At 36.5% G+C, this 23,363-nt stretch overlaps 1 protein-coding gene across 3 annotated transcripts in view; it reads right to left on the bottom strand.

Annotated features, from left to right (window-relative positions):
* ITCH (itchy E3 ubiquitin protein ligase) overlaps positions 1 to 23,363 on the bottom strand; it is a 97,902-nt gene that overhangs the window by 50,351 nt on the left and 24,188 nt on the right. For 2 of the 3 annotated variants that reach the window (XM_070381607.1, XM_070381608.1), the window contains exons 3-7: positions 18,344 to 18,434; positions 10,471 to 10,612; positions 6,557 to 6,681; positions 4,704 to 4,841; positions 2,098 to 2,143 (exon numbers count right to left, since the gene is read on the bottom strand). In XM_070381607.1, coding sequence (XP_070237708.1) covers positions 2,098 to 2,143; positions 4,704 to 4,841; positions 6,557 to 6,681; positions 10,471 to 10,612; positions 18,344 to 18,413 — 521 coding nt within the window. In that variant the 5' untranslated portion in view covers positions 18,414 to 18,434. Of the gene's footprint in view, positions 1 to 2,097; positions 2,144 to 4,703; positions 4,842 to 6,556; positions 6,682 to 10,470; positions 10,613 to 18,343; positions 18,435 to 23,363 lie in introns of those variants that run through there. The other variant, XM_070381609.1, reaches the window with a different exon arrangement.

Genomic DNA, 23,363 nt, shown 5'->3' with positions numbered 1-23,363 from the left:
GGCCCCATCACTTCATAGCAAATAGATGGGGAAACAGTAGAAACAGTGACAGACTTTATTTTCTTGGTCTCCAAAATCACTACAGATGGTGACTGGAGCCATGAAATTAAAGACATTTGCTCCCTGGAAGAAAAGCTATGATAAACGTAGACAGCATATTAAAAAGCAGAGATATTACTTTGGTGACAAAGTTCTGTATAGTCAAAGCTACGGTTTTTCCAGTAGTCATGTATGGATGTGAGAATTTCACCATAAAGAAGGCTGAGCACCAAAGAATTGATGCTTTCAAACTGTGGTGCTGGAGAAGACTCTTGAGAGTCCCTTGGACTGAGAGGAGAGCCAATCAGTCAATCCTAAAGGAAATCAACCCTGATATTCATTGGAAGGACTGATGCTGAAGCTGAAACTGCAATACTTTGGCCACCTGATGTGAAGAGCTGACTTACTGGAAAAAGACTCTGATGCTGGAAAGATTGAGGGCATGAGAAGGGGACAAAGAGATGGTTGAATGGCATCACCAACTCAATGGACATGAGCTTGAGCAAACTCTGAGAGACAGTGAAGGCCAGAGAAGCCTGGCATGCTGCAGTCCATGGGGTCACAAAGAGTTGAACACAACTGAATGACTGAACAACAACAATATACTATACAAAGTTGTCAATGTGAACTTATCACCATTATATTGAAAAGCAATTAGCTACAAATTTAGTGCTACCATGGCTTTGCTCTTTGCTTGTCTTACAAGTCTATTTATCTCACCATACATATTTACCTGATCTATTAGTATATGTAAGTTTAGATGTTTAGGAACAAGATAAAGAATCCTGAGAACCCAGATGCTAATACATTCTAAGGTTATAATATGCAAATCAATGATTAACAATCAGGAAGGCACTTTGAAAAACAAAATCTTGAACATTAAGCATCAGTCACCTTGGTAATTCATAAAAGTGACAGAAGACAACACTGAGAAATACAAAATATCCAGACATGCTATGGGGGAAAGGAGACCATCAGAACTATGTTGATGATACATGTAGTGCTTGATTTAAACAAAAAAGTAGAAAAACCTAAAGCTGTTTAGTAAACTTCTTAAATGTCTGGCGGGGGGAGGTTTTTGCCTTTTTCACTGGACACATGCCCAAGTGATGAAGTCAGCAAACAAAAGCAAAGGGTTCACTGCCATGATTCCTGTAGAGCAACATTTAAACAGCATGTGACAAACAAACCCATCATCTAAGAGGCATGCTCTCTGGAAAACGCTAATGCAAAGGAATTCATGCTTAACACAAAGACATGCTCAAAGATCAGTCTGGCAATCTCATAAACCCAGAAGACATTGTCCCTCAGGTTATTTGTAACAATGACTCACTTGGGAAAACATAAAGCATTAAATGAATAAATAGCATGAAGCCAGGGCTCTAGCAATGCCTTTGCAAGAAATTTACAGCTGTCTAGAGTGGTTTCATAAAGTATTTTAAGAAAGATTCACAAAAATGAAATAGAGTGGTGTAACACAACCTTTCAACACACTACAAAATTGTATCACATTCTCGCTAATGTAAAAGTATGGGTTTATTATGCAAAAGAGGACCAAAGAACACTGAAATATTAAAACATCTTTATGAGGGACATTTCATGACTTCAAAAAAAAACTTAAGAAAAAAATAAAACTAAAAAGAAACACAAAAACATAGGATGTCTTCTGGTCTACCGAGAGAGTTATTAATTTTTAAAACCTTTTCTATCTTTAATCACAGTGAGAAAATTAGAGCCCAGCTTTCCTGGAAAAGGAAACAGTCCAACAATGACCTTAGGATTCTAAACTTCCCTACCTTTGGGAAAGTGCCAATATATTCACTTTGTATAAGCTGAAGAACTATTAGTGTTTGGGTACCTCTGGCCTACATTACAGAACTGCAGTCATATAAGCTAAGGCTCTTGAATTTTCCATGAATATTTCCTTTCTTACCTAGAGCTCTGAAATTTGACACATTTTTATATCAATTTGAACTTGAAGTTTTGACAAAAATGAAATTTATTCATTCTCCCTTGTTTCTCTCTGCATTCTATGATATGTAATAAGTGAACTCTTACCTTGTTTCATCCTTGGGCCTGGAGCCATCATCATTGTGTGAAGCACCTTTAACAACATTAAAAGTTAGACAGAAAATGAATTTCAAGAAGTCGTACGTACATTTTACCTAAAGATGCTTTGTAAACAAAACCCTTCATTGTATCTTTCTAGTAACAAAGATTGGGTTCGATCCCTGGGTTGGGAAGATAATCCTGGAGGAGAGCATGGCAACCCATTCCAGTATTCTTGCCAGGAAAATCCCACGGACAGAGGAGCCTGGCAGGCTACGGTCTATGATGTCGTGAAGCATCGGAGATGACTGAAGAGACTGAGCATGCATGTAGTAAAGAACATGCTGGAATGGAGTTAAAGTCCAACATGATATTTAAAAGGAAAATAAGATAAATGTTCACATGACTGAGAAGTTTTATCAAAATTGAGCAAATGATTATTTTTTGTCTGTGTGCAAATGATCGTTTTGTATAAGAGATGGTAATGAGTCAAGGTATATTACTCACGTGCTACTTCTGCCTAAATGTCTTATTTATTTACTTACTTATTTAGCTAGCTAGTTGGCTGCACCAGGTCTTAGTTGCAGTACACAGGAAAGTTGAAGATTTTCGTTGTGGCATACAGGATCTCTAGTTGTGGCATACAAACTCTTAGTTGTGGCTTTGTTGCCCTGTGGTATGTGGGATCTAGTTCCCTGACCAAGGATGGAACCTGGGGCCTCTACTGGGAGTGTGGAGTACTAGCCAATGAACCACCAGAGAAGTCCCCATTTGCTTGATTCTAATTCAAATGTATTTTAGTCATCTTTTGTATTCCAATTACCTCCCTCTAAAAGTGCAGGATAATGAGAAGATTTTGAAAATAGAAAAATCAGTAATATCTTTCTTACGCAAAGGCCCTGAAAATAGCTTCAAGAATAGAAAAGGCACAAATGGGTCTCAAAGTGGCCAAAACAAATGCTACAACAGTCATACTTTCTTCAAGTTTTATTCATGAAATATCCTTAGGATTCAGTAAGGAACTGTGATACAGAGGGAGAATACTATAGGTAGGCACAGACTGCAGCAAAAGTAGTATACAGAGAAGTTTAAAAAACTATGAAATGCAAAAAGAACAAGTTTAACAGCCTAGGTCCACTGAGTTAAAGAACAACAGTCCCTGAATACAGTCCCAACTTTCAAAGAGTGAAATCATCACTATACTACTCCAAAGAAGTAATGGATTACTTCATTAAAAAGATGCTGAGTCACCACTATATTATTACTATATCATACTCAGCAAGGTGGGCAAGTGTCTCAAGATTTTATTTTAAAAAATGGTACAGGTGGATAGATAAAATGTGGTACATCTGTGCAATTTAAAACTATGCAGTAATAAAAAGCAACAGACTACTGAAACATTCTACATCACTGATAAACCTGAAATGACATTATCTATGCTAAGTGAAAGAAGCCTGACACAAAGACTACCTATTGTTATGATTCCATCTATATGAATGTGTCAACTCTGAACCAGTATAACCAATTCAGAAATTTCTTTCTACCCTCATTAACCCCAAAGAACCAATATGGAAGATATAACCAGGACTATCTTGAAGGTTCTGCTATTAAAAAAAGGTCATGAATTAGAAAGGAAGTAGGAAGTCTTCCAAAGTAGAAACAGAAGTATAACAGCACCTGATCACTGCAAAATGCTCCATAATACAGTTTCTAGGTAAACAGAGAGCTCTGTCAGACTAACCAAGGAGACCATTAACCTGTGCTTTGTCTTGACAATCTGTGTTCCAGGTGAAAATACACTTATTGGCAAATAAGGGATGGAAATATCTAAAGGAAATCCACTGAGAGGTGGTTTTATTAAGCATGCTACATCTCATATTTATTCCCTTTAACACTAGTAAACCATAAACTGTAAAATACATCAACATAAAACAAATCACAAAAATGGTTTTGTCATTATTTCAACTCAAAGACAGCTCAGTAAACGTAGCCTACAAAAATGGAAGAGGAATGGCTAACGATTCCAGCTTGTACTGGCCTGTCTGGTATAGTACTAAGGATTTTGAGTCAAATTTAAACTAAATCAGACACTGCTACAGACAGTAAACTATGTCTGCCACCGGCACTGGAGAAGGTGTAGCATCAAATGTGCCATATTAACTGCCACTGTTGGCCTACAGAATGGCTACTTTATAAATCAATTTATCACTCTCAGAGACAACAATGATTTGGCTTATATTTGGCTAGCTTTTCAACTCTTAGTTCCTAATAGAAACAATGTACTGAAAGTTTAAAATGAAAAATGTCTCTTTATAAAATGGAAATAAAATCATTTCTTTATGTGGAAAAGAATGGCAATAATTACAACATACTTTACAGTCACTAGTTTAAGAAGAAAAGACCCTATATATTTCCCTGGTGGTCCAGTGGCTAAGACTCTGTGCTCCCAATGCAGGGGGCCTGGGTTCAATCGCTAGTTAGGGGAACTAGATCCCATATGCTACAACTAAAGATCCTGCATGCCACAATGAAGATGGAAGATCCTGTGTGCTACAGCTGGTACTCAGCACAGCCAAATAAATAAAAATGAATTTTTTTTTTAAGTGATTACTTACTTTCTGAACATGCAGTTTCACCATTGGCAACAACTTCAGACTCTAGTTGCAGCCCATCAAGACAGACTGACAAATCTCCTATTGTCTCTGCTGGTTCTTTGTCACCTACAAGCTGTAAAGTCACAACTACTTCCTCAACTGGAAGAGAATAAAATTACAGAAAATGGTCACTTTTTTTTTAAGTCATAACTGTTAAAAACATAACTGTCAGAAAATTTATATTTATATGTAGACATATTGTTTTAATACACTTCACCCAAGGTTTCAGGCCTTTTCATGCCAAAAACATTTTTAAAAATAGAACAAAATTTCCTAGTGCTTAATATCCACAATGTAAGATACTAAATGGGGCTTCTCAGGTGGCTCAGTGAGTGGTAAAGAATCCGCCTGCCAATGCAGTAGATGTCTGATCCCTGCATTGAGAAGATCCCCTGGAAAAGGAAATGGCAACTCACTCCAGTATTCCTTCCTGGGAAATCCCATGGAGAGAGGAGCCAAGCAGGCTATAGTCCATGGAATCACAAGAGAGTTGGACACAAGAGCTTAGTAACGAAACAACAAACAAAAACACTAAATAGCTCAATCATCTCACTTATTATATTCATTCTCTTCTTCAAAATGAGCCATCAGGACAACTAAGACTACTCAGCAAGGTATGTCTGAATTATATGGAGTGAAAACATAATTTAAGAATGAATTTTTTCTTATAAATCCTAAATGAAGAAATAAAATTCTTAGAAGTATGCTTTAGATACTCAAGGGATTAAAAGTCTGTTTTAAAATCATGATATATTAATTAAAATAAGTATGTTGCAAGTTTTTATGTATCTATAGAAAACAAAGATCATGGCATCTGGTCCCATCACTTCATGGGAAATAGATGGGGAAACAGTGGAAACAGTGTCAGACTTTTATTTTTGGGGGCTCCAAAATCACTGCAGATGGTGATTGTACCCATGAAATTAAAAGATCTTACTCCTTGGAAGGAAAGTTATGACCAACCTAGATAGCATATTCAAAAGCAGAGACATTACTTTGCCAACAAAGGTCTGTCTAGTCAAGGCTATGGTTTTTCCAGCGGTCACGTATGGATGTGAGAGTTGGACTGTGAAGAGGGCTGAGTGCCGAAGAATTGATGCTTTTGAACTGTGGTGTTGGAGAAGACTCTTGAGAGTCCCTTGGACTGCAAGGAGATCCAACCAGTCCATTCTGAAGGAGATCAGCCCTGGGATTTCTTTGGAGGGAATGATGCTAAAGCTGAAAACTCCAGTACTTTGGCCACCTCATGCAAAGAGTTGACTCATTGGAAAAGACTCTGATGCTGGGAGGGATTAGGGGCAGGAGGAGAAGGGGACGACAGAGGATGAGATGGCTGGATGGCATCACTGACTCGATGGACGTGAGTCTGAGTGAACTCTGGGAGTTGGTGATGGACACGGAAGCCTGGTGTGCTGAGATTCCTGGGGTCGCAAAGAGTCGGACATGACTGAGCGACTGAACTGAACTGATCTATCAAAAGAGAGGTATACACATATAAATAAAACCATCTAAAATAAAATCATCTCTGCTCTATTTCTTTTCCATAATTGAGTACAGCCTTCAATAAATATCTATCTACTAAATTTATTATTTAAATAAATTTAAATAATATTTATTTAAAATACTGGATCCAAAATGAATGGCCAAACCAGATATTAAGAATGCATTAAAGAGTTCAAGCTTTATCTCTGTAGTAATGTTACAACCATGTAAACTTAAAAACAAATAGTGAACAGTCATTTTCTCCACATTTAGCACATGAATTTCTTGCAAAATAACAAAAGCTGAGCTTATTCTTATTTTCACATACATACGTTTCATATTGTTTGACTTTAATGTTTCATAGATATCCAATCCAGCAGTTCCCAACAAAACATCAGATTTCAGTGTCTGGTGACTCCACACACGAAAATGTAATTTACTCACAGGGGTGACAATACTACAAATGAAAAAAAAAAAAGGTGAAAAAAGTATTTCCTTTAATATCACAATGGAATTCTAAATAAATTACAATTAAAATATCACCACGTATCTTACAGTTTACAACCAATATTGCCTGTATTCTATAATCTTATGAAAAACATATCTGAATGCTACAGGTTTGCATGGTCATCTTCATGCACTGGTGACCTATAGGAACGATTACACGTATGTATTATCAACAAAAGTAAAAGTGCTCATCATGCTACAAACTGTTGAAAAATAATTTTATTTTAGTAGTACAAAAAGCTGAAGCTGAAGCTCCAATACTTTGGCCACCTGGTGCAAAGAACTGACTCATTAGAAAAGACCCTGATGCTGGGAAAGATTGAAGGCAGGAGGAGAAGGGGACGACAGAGGATGAGATGGTTGGATGGCATCACCAATGCGATGGACGTGAGTTTGAGCAAGCTCTGGGAGTTGGTGATAGACAGGGAGGCCTGGCATGCTATTCACAGGGTCACAAAGAGACACGACTGAGAGACTGAAACGAACTGAGTACAAAAAAGTGATTTATACAAAAAATTAAATTCTTATTTTATGTCAGGTAGTGTGCTGAGCTTAGGATTATTTCATTTAATCTTCACAGTAACCCTGAGGTGAGAATATCACTTCATCTTCACATACAGAAGCTGATATTCAGAGAATAAGCAAATTGCCAACTATCACACAGCCAGTTGGTGATGGACTGTAATCTGAACAAAAATCTATCATTAAAATTTGTATTAAGAATGTTCTCAGTAAGCTACTTAAGGATTTCAGGATTATATTATCCCATGTTTCACACTGCTAGAGGCAAAGTGTCCAGGACAACTGTCAAATAAGGCCAGACCTTGCTAAATGCCAATACAGAATAGAAATTTGAATTTGCAATAAGCTGTATAAACACTATTTCAATTAGAAAAACAGAACACTATATAACCTATGATAGTCCTATGGTTCAAGGCTGTAAGATTTTCCTGACCAGGGACAGAACTCATGCCCCCCGCAGTGGAAGTGCAGAGTCCTAACCACTAGACCACCAAGGAATTCCCAGTGGCTGCTGCTGCTGCTGCTAAGTCGCTTCAGTCGTGTCCGACTCTGTGCGACCCCATAGACGGCAGCCCACCAGGCTCCCGCATCCCTGGGATTCTCCAGGCAAGAACCCTGGAGTGGGTTGCCATTTCCTTCTCCAATGCAGGAAAGTGAAAAGTGAAAGGGAAGTCACTCAGTCATGTCCGACTCTTCGCGACCCCATGGACTGCACCCCACCAGGCCCCTCCGTCCATGGGATTTTCCAGGCAAGAGTGCTGGAGTGGGGTGCCACTGCCTTCTCCCAGTGGCAGATACTGTAACCAAACTAAGAAACTTTCACCTAATCATTGCCCCTCTTTGGTACAATGTATTCATTCTCTTTCAAAACTTTCAAAAATTGCAGGTTACTTTCAGGAGAACATATATTAAATATTAAGAGAACATTTCTCTGTTAGTCATCTGAGTAATTATAATGGGGATGGAATAAAAGTTAATAAATTTAATTTTATTAAATTTGAAAGATAAACTCTGCCATCAAAGATGGCAGATTATTTCAGTTCAATTCTTGAGACAAGTACGGAAAGCATGATACCTAACAATGGAAGCTGTGTTAAAATTGCAGGCCAATCTCCTGCAACTTAAAAATTCAGAAGTAAGTGTTTCCCTCCAAATATGGCTGAAGAGCACTACCATATAGGGCTACAAGGAGAGCTTTTTTTCTTAACTTTTAAACCACTAAGTTCATGTTGCTATCAGCTCAAGAGCCTGAAAGCATATTTATAGTAAGCACAGTTAGCAGTTGGTAGAAAATAGATGAGTATTCAGCCTATTATTCTGAACATCTCCAGTCGTTATTGGAGCCTGTGGCCTTTTGAAGGTTTGTTTTTAAAAAAATGTTACTCACACACAGTTTTCATCTAGATCAAATCTCTAATGTGGCACTAATTAAAAATGAAGTCTAAGAAACATTAATGTTGAAATAAATACAGATGAGAAACATTAGAATGATACTTCTGAAAATAGGTGTCAAGATGATCTTTGGAAAATTCTTAAGTTTCATTTATTTGTTCAAAATCATTGTTAAATACAAGATGCCCTAGAACTTCAAAAATCCATGTTAAAGATTAATGTAGGTATATCCAATTTGTTTTGTCATTTATTAGAAATATTGTTCACAGAGGCATGCATCATGTGAAGAGAAGAGCTTATCACTTCAGGTGTCTCATCTCACCATTTAAAAATAAAACATTTTTAGTAACAGGTTTGTTTTTCTAAGAGAAAAAAATGAACAATTTCAAATGTTAGGGAATGAAAGCAATTTGTCTACATTTGATAAAATAACAACTGGTTATATTTTGAACTATGCTTTAATATATAACATACTGTATTATTTTAAAAATATATTGTATTATTTTAAAATCTATTTGTTGATAAATCATACATTTTCTTCCATTTTAGTAGAAAAAGTTTAAAAATTAACCTATAATTCCCTTCAACCTATTATGCTTTTCTTACCAACATTTAGGGCTTTGTCAATTAGTGCTGAAATTGAGCTATGTCCCACGTCTATGAATTTAAATGACAGATAAAAACACCAACACACAGATATATGCACAGGAATGTATACTGCACTGTCTAACAGCATGTTAGAAATCAACTGTATAGGGAACTAGTAAAATTAATCACAGTCCATCCACATTAAACAGTATTATATAGTTATATTAGGGATGTTAGACCTGTACATACTCAAAAAAAAAGGATGTAAAATATCATGTAGGAAACGAGTTGCCAGTCCAGGTTCGATGCACGATGCTGGATGCTTGGGGCTGGTGCACTGGACAGCCCAGAGGGTTGGTATGGGGAGGGAGGAGGGAGGAGGGTTCAGGATGGGGAACACATGTATACCTGTGGCGGATTCATTTTGATTTTTGGCAAAACTAATACAATTATGTAAAGATTAAAAATAAAATAAAATTAGAAAAAAAAATGTATGTTTAACATAAAAATAGGGTGATAGAACAAAATGTATAATTTTTCTAAAGAAAAAAAAAAGTGGGTAGGTTTTGTGTGGGCACTGTAATTAAAAAAAACACAAAATTAAATTTTGTTTAAAACTAAAATTTAAAATAAAAATTAAATAATAAAAAATGAAGTGAGTTCCTGATATCCCTCTATTTCCAACCTAAATTAAGGAAAGAGCTGCTAATATTTCTGGGCCCATAACCCTGGGATCCAGAGAAGGCAATGGCAACCCACTCCAGTACTCTTGCCTGGAAAATCCCATGGGCAGAGGAGCCTGGTAGGCTACGGTCCATGGGGTCACTAAGAGTCGGACACGACTGAGCGATTTCACTTTCATGCACTGGAGAAGGAAATGGCAACCCACTCCAGTGTTCTTGCCTGGAGAATCCCAGGGACGGGGGAGCCTGGTGGGCTGCCATCTATGGAGTAGCACAAAGTCGGACACAACTGAAGCAACTTAGCAGCAGCAGCAAACCTGGGATCTCTCAGCTACTATTTAGTGGCAACAGAGATACCATCAACAACTAAACAAGAATGCAATGAAAAGGAGAAACTGGGAAAAAAAATAATTAAAGAGAAACAAGACTAAAAGAACAAGGAGGGTAAAATTAAGAGGAAGGAGGAACAAAAAAAAAGTGAAAAACTTTCTAAAAGCTGCATTTCTGCTGACCTATTAAACAAAATATACCACAGAAAATACTTTCAAACCTACACTGTAAGAGGCTGCTTCCATTTGGGACTGTTCGTATTGTTGCATTTTTCTGTCTTCTTTGACTGTCCATCTACTGTGACTTCCACATAAGGACTTGGCCCAAACCAATTCTTTTTATTTTCTTTAAGTTTTGCTGAAATGACTAAATAAAAGAGAAAATATTTCAGTATTCAAGATGTTAGTCCATCCTTCAAATCAATTTAATTTCACAAAGATTAAACAGAGCATTATTTTTACTCAAGAGAAACAAAGCCATTTGCTCTAAAATATTCACAAATTTTATTCACAGATGACCTGTGTATTTCTTACCATCTTATTAAAAAATATAGGACTTCTCACCCATCCACCCAAATTCCCATCAGTAGTATCACTAGTCTCAGAGATCTTGAGGTCAATAAAAAGTACATTGACAAACTTGGTAAACAAATATGTGAATGCCTACCATCTATCAGATATTACTGCTCTAAACCCTGGACAGAACAGTTTATAATTAGAGATAAGTCCTTGTGATGAAAAACAGCCTAAGGTGGCAGAATATGAGTTGGTAGTAAAGAAGTTTTCTAAGGATATGGTACTTTCAAGCAACCATCTAAGGGACAAGGAGCTATCTATCCATGTCAAGATCAAAGGTAGGAAGAAGGGAACATTAAGAAAACAGTACAAAAGCTTTGATCTAAGAAAAGTAGAGCAAACAGAGAAAAATGGTAAATAAAGTGAGATCACATTTGGCTTTGCAAGCCAAGATAAGGAATTTGGATTTTATTCTAAGCATGCTAGAAAGCCACTGAAGGAAGAGTTACAAACTAAGATTATGTCTAGCATCTCATATATCTCTCATTACCTTAGCAAGAGCTTCTTACATCCTGAGCCTAAGTTAGTCACCACTGCCATAAAACATAAAACAGCCTTGTCCCAGCCTTGTGTGGAAGGAAGGCACCAAGAGTAGATTCGAATCTAGAACACCCCACAGCTTCCACAGGAGACAACTCACTGGTCCCCTATAAATGAGATGACCACAGCCAAAGAATTATTTTACTACCTGGATATCTACTCTAACAGCAAAGTTCAGAGATGCCAGTGCCTATCAAGACTAACAGGCCCTTGCGAGTTGCTAGGAAAGTTTATACAGGAGCTACGCAAGAAGTGCAGTATACAGTCCAACACATAGACAATCTGGGCACTCTAGCAGGCACAGTCCCAAGTGGTGGCCCTGAATCCCCCAACTTCACTTTGATCTAATATTTTACTTCTGTCCTTTTACACTTAAGAGACTGCTACAGCCATCTAAGAAACAGTAGGTTAGACTAGGGTGGTGAACATGGATATGGGGAGGAATAAATATTTTCTAATGAGAATCAACAGGATTAGGTTACATTAGTGAGCTACGGAAAAGAAGCAAGGATATCTCCTGTGTTTCTGGCATGAGTAACTGGATAGAAGGTGGTATCATTGAATAAGATGGAAAAGATCTAGGAAAGAACAAGTTTGAGGAGGGTGGCATGGGCAGGAAATCAAGTGTATTATAACGGATGTATAAATTTGAGATGCTCATGAGACATCAAAGTGGAAACACTAAGCAAAATGTCTTTTTCAGAACAGAAAATGCTTAAGTGGGGATCAGACCTATCTCTGACTAATATGTACTATAAAGCCCTACTACTTAATACAAAACCTAATTTAATCACAGGATTGCCCCAGAAAAATCCCTATTTTTAATACATTTGTGGTCTGAGAAAAGGTGAAACAGCCCATACAGTCATGCATAAGTTCATTTTGTTTCAGGGGCTCTTGTGATCCTCTAAAACTGATTAAGCCTAGAACAAAGAGCAATGCAGCTATCCTGAGTGGCTTTTTAGGATTCAAACTTTGGAAAGCTATTTACCACATAATCCCACTCAACCCCACGAGAGCCATTTTAGGAAACTTTAAATGGGAAAATAAAAAGAGTAAGGGAAACTAACACCAACTGTTAGTGTTTTACTGTGTCTGGCACCTAAATATTATGATTTTGACTCTCACAACTGTTCTGCAAGACAGGTATTATCATCTTAATTTTTACACATAAAAAAAGAACAAGATCAACAGAATTTAAAAGTTTATCCAACAGTCACAGCAAAGCTTGGACAGGAGAAATTATGTTAAGTGTTCAAATCTCAAAGTTTAGATTGCACAAAACTTTCATTACAGTCCTAACATTGTAAAATAGATCAATGTACTACTTCCTAAAATTTAAATTCCCAAGGTAAATTAAAAGATTATGAATTATAAACTAGAAGAAAATTAATCAGAAAAATGTCAGTATCATCCGTCACCTGGGCTACACCTAAAGGCCTCTAACAACTGTCTATTTTTACTCTCACTTCTCCAGCCCAATTCCTCATAGCTACTAGAATTGTGAACAGATGTGACCGTGTCAATACTTTTCAATGATTCCCTAACGCCTGAAAAATGAAGTTTAAATTCTTCTGGGGCATTTTATGTTGCTTACTATGTACTTTTACAGCCTCTTCCTATACAAAATCCCACACAGGCCCCTAGTGTTCTAACCACTCTTACCTGTTTGCTGTCCCTCATAAGGACCATGTACTTTGACTGCTCATATGTGCTACTTCCCTCCACTCATAATGATCCTTTTTCCTTTTCATCCAACACAATTCTACTTCCTGAGTTGTCTTTAATCTCTTCTCTTTGAAGGGTTCTTTAAATCTAACAAGTCAAAATTGTTCTATGCTTGCACAGCATTTTCTTATCTATATATGGCTCCTGTTGCTTTTCATTCAGTCTTAGTTCTTAGTAGGTTTATTAGTTTTTACTTATTTAACTCAACCTGCAATCCCCTTCATGGCAAGGTATAGCAAGTGTGTATATTTAATAACTTCCTCTTCAATATGAAATAAAAGTTTTGACAATTTAAATATAAAGACAGTAAAAATAAATGAATAAATGTAAAGAAAGTAAAAGTGAATCCTTGGCTTATTCAACTTATTTTGGGAATCAGAAGGCTGTAAGGAACAAGGTAAAACAAATAAGGGTGGGGAGATCACCACACTTAAGTTAAGGGTGCTAAGTTATGATTAGCAACATGATGAACTGATAGGAGATAAAACCAGTTATGCAAGGATTACCCTCTGTGGTCAGAAGTCATGAGAGGCCAAAAGAGGCCTCTGTAGCAGAACCATGGCTTGTCTGGGCAGAACTGGATATAAACTCTTGACTTTAAATTTAAAGTATGAAGGACCCTCCTGGTCTCTAAGCATTGGGAGCTAAATATATGGTGTTCTAGTAAATCTGGAAAAATACAGTAAGGTTTAATTTCAGTTTGTAAGAACTGAAATAAGATGGTTTCTCTTCCTCAAATGATGAGCTCTGAGTCAGGACTGAGACTAAGAAATTTCTAGGAAATACCAAAGTACTTGTTCTGCCCATGTAAGTATAATACTAGCATACAGTAAGCATCAAAACACAGATAAGCTTAGTATAATAGCTGAAGTTAGGTGCAGAACATAATTAAACAGGAAATGGCTAAAGACAGGGAAGGATGTAAGAAAACAGACTTATGTCCAAGGTAAAGGAACAGGCCACAGAATTAGAGATAAAGACTAAAGAATGATCCAGGAAATCAACTTATTCTGGGAATCAGAAGGCTATAAGGAACAAGGTTAAAACAAACAAGGGTGCTGAGATCAAGTTATGATTAGCAATATGATGAACTCTCAAAAACATTTAAGAGTAAGTAGGCATTTCTGATTTCCTGCTATAATTTTTGTAACTATCTGATAAGTTACAAAAGGATCTGCCCAACACAAGAATCAATACAGGTACATTCAATACTCAACAAAAGTGTTAAGAAATCACTTCAATGCCAAGAGAAGTTCCCAAGGGGATGCTTCATATAGTACCTTGATCAATGAAAGCATAGCACAAAAGACCACCTTTCTACTCCAGTTCAAATTGGAACAGCAAAATGGCTATTCATGTTATTTCTATAAATTAAGAGTCAAATCATAGAAAGTGTGACTAATGAACTGGCATGATTTTAAAGTTTAAGGTGTAAATGTGTAAATATAAGACATCAGGAAATAATTATCAATTAAGTTTAGTGAACATTCATCACCTCATATAGATACAAAATTAAAGAACTAGAAAAGGAATTTTTTTCCTTGTGAGAACTCAATCACTTGTGATGAGGTATACTTTATTTTATGTAAATTCTGAAAAAGAAAAGCAAGGCTGCCTTTCCCTTGATGTTCCTATAAAGAATTATGTGAAATTAAAACACATCAAGTTCTCTAAACAATCTATTTATCAACACAGTATCAATTTATGAATTAATTTTTTAAAACTCTTGCTACAACTTATATAAGTTTTTATTAAAACTTATTATAAGGTATCATTTATCTGAAATAAATTTTCTACTTGCCATCATCTGGTAAGGAAAAGCAATTAGCAAATGTATATACCGTAAACAAACTATGTACATGCACATGTAATGTATGTATGACAGAAAGAGTTAAAGAAATAAATTTGAGCAGGACCACAGAGTAACATTTTAACTTTTGACACTAAATTTCCCCATCAGTCTTTTACAGTAACTTTCTAAAACACCAATCCAGTTTACTGCTCTTTGTTAAAAACTCTGCTTACTTCCCAGGTCCCTTAGCAATGACTTTTTTTTTCTTTTGGCAGCTTTGACTCATGTGAAGGAGATGGCCCATTCCTGTGAATTCTCACAGGTCCCTACTCTGCAGCAGTGGCTTTTAGGGATGTCGAGGGAAGCCTCGGCATTTCCCTCCTTCAGGCCATTTGCTCTGTCATGTTCATTGCTGAAAGATCCTTTTATACCTTTCTACTTTTTAAATAGTAGCAATGCTTCAAGCACCACTTTCTTCCACAGCAACTCTAGTCAAATACTACCCCTTTTTCCTGACCAAAGTCATTATCTCTTGCCATTACCATATACCAGGGCATATATTTTATACTTGCATATTTATGCCTTTCTTGAATTTTAGAAGTGTTGAGGCAGCTTACCAAAATAAAATAAAAAAACAAAAAATTCAAATACTGTAGCTAATCCATTAATACAGAGTAAAAAATACAACGTCAATTAAAGTGACTTGTGGGAAAAAACACTTTGTTCTGAGGTTTCTAGCACCAAAAGCAAAGTAAACAGTGAATTACAAAGGACACTTGATTGTAGTCAATTTGGCACTCTACTGTTTATTATCTGTTGTTCTCCATATCTGCCATATCTAATGATGTCTTTGCTAAATATATAACTTTTATCCATAATTCACGATGGCTGTTTTTGTTAAAAATGCTTTTGCCCTATACTTGTACATTCTCAGAATTTTTAGACTCAAGATTAAAAGCTTATAAATGGCTAAGAATTATGTCTTCTTGAGGTGCATTTAGGCATTAAGTGTTTTTCTTCCCGTGACGGTCACAATAGCAAAGATAGTTAGCTTATGCAAAGAAAAGTCGAAAGGAATATAACTTAAATCTCGTTGCTCAGATGATAAAGAATCTGCCTACAATGCAGGAGACCCAGCCAGGCTCGATCCCTGGGTCAGGAAGATCCCCTGGAGAAGGGAATGACTACTCACTCCAGTATTCTTGCCTGGAGAATTCCATGAACAGAGGAGCCTGGTGGGCTGTAGTCCAAGGGATCGAAAAGAGTAGGACACGACTGAGAAGCTAACACTTTCACTTTTTCTTTCCTCACATTACTATTTTAAATTGCTGACTTTTTAAAAATAAAAAGCATGTATATTGCTTACATAACTTGAAAAGCTGACACTAATAAATTCTTTAAATCAAAAATTTTAACTTAAGCTGTCCCCTAAAAAAAAGTCTTAAGAAGCCTGGCCCAATGTAAAACAGCTACACAGACTAGACTGAAGATGGGGAGAAAGTCAAAGTGTTAGTTGCTCAGTCGTGTCCGATTCTTTGCAATCCCATGGACTATAGCCTTCCAGACTCTTCTGTATATGAAATTTTCCAGGCAAGAATACTAAAGTGGTAGCCATTCCCTTCTCCAAAGGATTTTCCTGACCCAGGGATTGAACCAAGGTCCCCTGCACTGCAGGCAGATTCTTTATCATCTGAGCCACCAGGGATGGGGAAGGGAGAAACAACTAGAATCTGGCTTTGGCAAAGAAATATTAGAATCTTTCATTGAAAATCAGACATCACTAAGAAGAGACTGGAGTCAGTGAAAAGAATTCCCAAGAATAAATTCTAGCATGCTTTCAACTTAAGAAGGTGTTACTTTTATATAACTCAAATACTTTTAGGTTTCTAGAAAGATAATAATACAGTTTATAACTTTATATTCATACTCTAGAGCTGGATGTAAGCCAGGTACAGTATTAACAGAAACTAATATAATCAATAAATGCCATTAAATTAAAAGGAGAAAGACTAAGTTTCCATTGTGTAATAGACACATGCTTGTCTAAAGAAAAATCCAGTGCCTCACTTTGGCTAGTACAAATGGTTTCTATAAAAAGACCCTACAAAGAGATCATATGGAGCCTGACTGTGAAAGGTCTTAGCCCAGTTTTAAAGAAATTCACTAACATAGCCAAGGAGAAGCACTGAAGGTTTTTGAGCAGGTACAAATTAGGTGGCATTTAAGAAACATGAATTTGAAAGTGATCCACTTGGTTAGTATGGTTAGAGGAAAAAAACAGGTATTAGGAAAGTAATAAGAGCAACCAAAAAATTTAAATAGGCATTTCTCAAAAAAAGATATACAAATGTCTAATAATAAGCACATGAAAAAAATGCTCATCATCACTAACCATCAGGGAAATGAATTCAAACTCTTGAGATACTATGTCACATCCATTACAATGTCTCTAACCAAAAAGATAAGCATTCCAAGGATGTTTACAAAACTGTAACCCTCATACATGACTGCTGGGAATACAAATTGGTCTGATGCTTTGAAAATTAATTTGGAATTCCTCACAATGCTAAATGTGGGTATTACATGACCCAGTCACTCTACTCCCAGGAACACACTCAAGAAAACTGAAAACATACAACTTCACAAACAGTTATACACAAATGTTCATAGCATTATTCCTAATAGCCAAAAAGTGGAACCAACCCAAACACCCATCAACTGATAAATGGATAAAGTATTTCCACATATGGAATAGTATTTGGCAATAAAAAGAAATTAAACACTAATGCATGCTACAACAGGGATGAATCTTGAAAACAATATAAATGAAAAAAGTCAAGAGACAAAGGCCACACATTTTGAGTCTATTTCTATGAAACCAAAGTAGGCAAAGCTATAGAGAAAAATAATTAAGCTAGGGCTGAAGGTGGCTGGGGAATATGGGGCAGGGGTTTCTTTCTGGAATGGTGAAAATGTTCTAAAATTGACTGGTGATGGTTGCACAACTCTGAGAATGTATTAACAATCACTGACCTCTAAATGAGTAAACTGTATAGTATGTGAATTAGCTCTCAACAAAGCTAAAAAAATCCAAATCAAAATAAAAAACAATAGCAACTGCCCAAGCATGTTTAACAAACCCAAATTGTATACCATACCCAATAACAACCTGAAATTAAAATGTTATTTTTTATATATCTACACATTATGTTCATTTATTCATTCAGCAAATACTAATTCAACACCTGATATGTAACAGCCACTAAAGGTTTTCTTCTCAGAAGATTTTTTATTGATGGTGAAAGTGAAGTTAAAGTCACTCAGTCGTATCCGACTCTTTGCGACCCCATGGACTACACAGTCACAGAAATTCTCCAGGATTCTGGAGTGGGTGGCGGGGTAGGGGTGGGGGGACACAAAGAGAATGAGGGAAGTAATGCAGTAGATCTTTTTAAGACTTACCAGTGATCTGAAGTTGTGATTTCATGGTCAAACTACCCATTGAACCAAGCTGTGATCCACTGTCAGACATATCACCAACAGGAAGGCAAACCTGAACAGGGCAAAGGAAACACTGTGAACGTCAAAAATTCCCACTTGAAAAATATGTAAATGCTAACCAGGCCATTTCCACGTCCCACTGAAGACCACAAAATAACCAGTGGCCTTCACACTGCTAAAATTCTAGTATCCATCCTGCACTAAACTATCAGCAAAATCTGAAATGGTTGAATTTCTTTCTTCTGTGGTTTACTTTCTTCTTTTAGTTCCCAAGACACATTCTCGAGGTTTATGTCCTACCTTACTGATTATTCCATCTTAATCTTCTTTGATGATTCCTTCTGGTCTCTCTACCCTCTTAATACTGGAATGTCCTAGGGCTCAGTTATTGGTTCCCTCTTCTCTCATATCTTCATATTCATTTCCTCAAGGATATCAACCAGTGTTATGGCTTTAAATATCATCTATATACCAACAAGTCCCAACTTTACATTTCTATCCCAGATTTCACTCCTGAATTATAAACAGCAACTTCACTTGGTATCTAAAAGATATTCTAAACTAATACGTCAAAAACGGAACCCCTGATGTCCTCTGTGAACTATCTCAGTTGAAGGCAATTTCATCCTTTCAGATGCTCAAGCTAAAAACAATGGAGTTATTCTTGACTCCTTTGTTCATATGTCCCTTCCCATCTGCTGACAAATTCTAATGTCTCTATTTGCAAAATACACCTAGAATCCAGCCATTTCTCATCACCTCTATCATCAATCTATTCATAGCCACCTGACAGCTATCTTCTTCCTAAATTATGCCCCTCTCCTAGATTAACCTAAAGTGACCCCATGGACCGTACAGTCCATGGAATTCTCCAGGCCAGAATACTGGAGTGGGTAGCCTTTCCCTTCTCCAGATGATCTTCCCAACCCAGGGATCGAACCCACGTCTCCCACATTGCAGGCAGATTCTTTACCAGCTAGAGCCACAAGGGAAACCCAGATTAACCTAAAAGGTCTCCCGTTTTCCATCCTTGTCCAGCCTCAGTACCTATTCTTAACACAACCTGGATGACTTTAAGATGTTAAAAAGTTCTTCAAATTTTCCCATTTTACTCGAGTGAAAGACCCTATATGATACATGCTTCCACTGCTCCCTACCTTCTGATCTTATTTCCCCTCTACTTTCCGCCCCTACTCAGGCACCTACCTATTATTTTTCAAACATGCCAGCACATTCTCGCCTTAAGACCTTTGTTCTACTTGTTTTCTTCACAATATTAACAGTCTGTTCCACCTATCCTGATCATTTTTTTTCTTCTACAGACAATGTGATCTTTTGACATACCACATAATTGACTTGGTTATTATGTTTATTGGTTTTGACTCTCTGGGCTAGAATATAAACTCCATGTGAGCAGGAATCATTTTTTTGGTTCACTGATAAAACCCAGAATCCCAAAACAGTGCCTGACACATTGCAAACACTTAAACATCTGATCTGTGAAAGGAACAAAGATGGCTCCTGAATTATACTAAAATAAACAACCCTAACATATCTTCTTCAGTCCATAGTCTCAGAAGAGTTAATCCTCATGTGGTAAGGCATGCTCTACATAACAGAGATTTTATAACAAAATCAGGACACTTGGGCTTGATTCCTGGCTACAACACTTATTGTATGATACTATATGAGTTATGTAACCTCTCTAGGTCTCAGTTTCCTGTCAGAGAAACGGGGATAACACCATCTCTACCTCACAAGGTTGTTGAAAGACTGAATGATTATGTATGTGGGGGGAAAATGCTACGAATGTTAATTATTCATACTGTCAGAATTTAACTAAATCTGTTTTTAAAATAAAATGTTCTTAGGCTTTTGGGGACTTGATAAAATATCAGGAATATTTTGAGTGGGTCAAAGATTAAAGTAAAATTTACTTAAGCACTCACTATCTGCCAGGTCCTATGTAAGAAATACATAAATACAATAAGGCAAACAAAGTAACCTGAAACTGTAAACATGTCTACAGTATTCATACAAAATTAGGCTTCCATTCCCTGGTGGTCCAGGGGTTAGGACCACTTGCAATGCAAGGGCATGAGTTCGATCCCTGGTCAGGGAACCAGAATCCCATATGCTGAGGAGACAGGGAGGGAGGGACGGACAGATGTAGGGAGGAAGGAAAAAGAATATGTTCAAAGCTAAAATTCTGGCAGCCTTAACTCAAATGACTAGCTCATTCCCTTGGCTTGGTCTGTATATTTTTTCCCTTCACTTTCTATGTCTACTTAAATTGCACCATTTCGGATGTTTTATACAATTTACTAAAAGGGCCATTTATTTTAAATACAGAAGGCATACATCATAAATAAAGCCATTAGTAGTCACCCAGAATATAAAGGCACTGAGGTGTACCATAAAAGTCAACAGAGCACTGCACAGGATATTCTTCTGATGCAAACTACTTGTTACAGAAAGAGTCCTCAAAGACATCATTACCACATATGTATAGTTATTTTCTCCTCAATACTGAAAAGACTCTTCACCACAGAATTATGACATCAAGATAAGGAAATTAAGAGGCAGTGAGAAAAGTCCAACAACTGGATGCTGATTTTATGCATGATAAAGTATTATTCTAGTTGCTGATCTACAGCAACAGTTTATTGCTGGAAAAATACCCTTTTAAATAGTATAGATTATTCTAAATTAACATTATAAAGTTGCAAAGAAAATAAATTCAAAATCATAATAAAATGTATTTTAAAAACACAATTTCATGTAAAGAAGACTAATGAAAGTACAGACTACAAACATTTTTAGAAACAGTGATTCTCTCCAGATAATTAATCATTGTGATAGAACTGTGAGATGCTTTGCAAAAACATGCTGATAATTTTAATAATGTATGTTCTAGTTCACGTTAGTTTCATATAATAAAAATTATTTTAAATCTCTAAGAATAAAAAAACACACCACTTGTATAATAAAGACAAATCATAGAAACCTTAGTATTAATTGGCAACCAGTTAAATAATCACAAATTCATACCACAGAAAACTATGCAACAATTAGAACTTACTAGTAACTGAAGTGTAAAGATTTCAAGAACATTTAAGTTACAGAATATATATAATGTAATCTGTTTTGCAAATAAAAACAAAATGCATATCCCTATAGGTAAATATAAATAAAGGCAGAAAAAGTATCCATCCCAAACTGGTAATAGTGGCTACCCTTCTGTGTACTAAAGAAGGAAGTCATGGGGAACTTGTGGTTTTTTATGTATTATTTGAGTTTAAAAAGAAAATATATACCATACTTGTACAATTTGAAATATACCTCAAGACTAAGTAGATAGAGAATCTACACTTCAAAGCCCATCTTCTCGCCTGAGCGCCAGACTCCTAGGCCTAACCTTTACAATTGTCTGCATTACTAAAATGACTAAGGTGAAACTCTGCCTGGCTCAACAGCAGCACCATTCACCCACGTGCTCAAGCCAAAGCTATGAGCATTAAATCTTTCCCTCATCTAGTTGTAAAGATTCTATCTGCAAAATATACCCTACTATATACCCTATATGCTTACTTTTCTTTTAACTACATTAGCCCAAGCCACAACCAGCCCTTCCCTGTCAACAAACTATTACAAGTCACTAAATAAGGCCCCCTGCCTCTGCATTTGCTCCTTCTCCCTCTCAGCCATTTCCCATCAAAGTTAGTGTACTCTTCTAAACATTAAAATTAGATCTTGTTCTACTCTGCTTAAATATCCAATAATTGCCTATCTCACCTAAAATAGAATCCAAATTCCTCACTCTGGCTTATAGAAGCTCCACTTCATTTCATACATGACCTACTTTCTTGAGTTCTCCTCTCCTTAACATTCTCCTCCTTAGCCACTGTAAATCTGGATTCTATTTCTCAAACACACTAAAGTCATTCTGGACTTATAGGCTTACACTAACTGTTCCCTCTGCTGAGAATGTTTTTTCCACTTATCTTTAAATAACTAACATCTTGCATTCAGCCCTCAAGTTAATACTCAGGTCTTCCCTGACTGACCAGTATAATGTAGCCATACTATTACTTTCTACCACATCACTGAAATTTTCCTGACTTTTTAAATTAATTTTATTAATTTCTACAAAGGTAGGCAACCTTGTCTGCCTTGCTAATCAGTACCTTAAATATTCTACAGTTTTAATTAACTAATGCCCACAATTTATATTAAGGGTCACTCTTTATGAACCTTATACGGTCCTAAGGATATTGAAAAATGCATAACTGCCACGTATTCAATAGTATAGTATCACAGAGAATAATCTCACAACTCTAAAAATCCCGTGCTTCCCCTATTCATTCTTCTTCCCTCAATAAGAACTTCTGGCAACCACTTATCTTTTTACTGTCTCTACAGTTTTGCTTCTCCCAGAATGTTAGATAGTGGAATCACACAATTTAAGAGCCTCAGCCTGGCTTCTTGGTACTACGATTAAAGTTTCCTCCGTATCTTTTCAGAGCTTGACAGTTTTTTTTTAATTTGCTGAATAAACATTTCACATGTGTTTATTCCTCTGTGCATCCATGTGCCTGTTGAAGGGTGTTAGATGCTTCCAGCCTCTGGCAGTTATGAATAAAACTGCTATAAATACTATCGTGCACGTTCTTTGTGTATGTAAGTCTTCTACTCAATTGGGTAAAGAGGACTACAATTACAGGATGATAAGGGTAAACCTATGCTTTAGCTCTGTAAGCAACTGCCAAATCATCTTCCAAAGTGGCTGTACCACTTTGCATTCCAATTAGAACTGAAGGAAAATTTCTACTGCTCCATATCCTCACAAGCATTTGATATTGTCAGAATTTAGTATTTCTGGAATTTAGCCAATCTAATAGGTGTACAACAATGTTTCACTAGTGGCTTAGTTTGTAATTCCCATGTGACATGATGTTGAGCATCTTTTCGTATGTTTGAT

Source organism: Bos mutus, chromosome 13 (genome assembly GCF_027580195.1).
Source record: "Bos mutus isolate GX-2022 chromosome 13, NWIPB_WYAK_1.1, whole genome shotgun sequence".
NCBI classification, from domain to species: domain Eukaryota; kingdom Metazoa; phylum Chordata; class Mammalia; order Artiodactyla; family Bovidae; genus Bos; species Bos mutus.
This window is presented reverse-complemented; position numbering and strand designations above follow the sequence as displayed.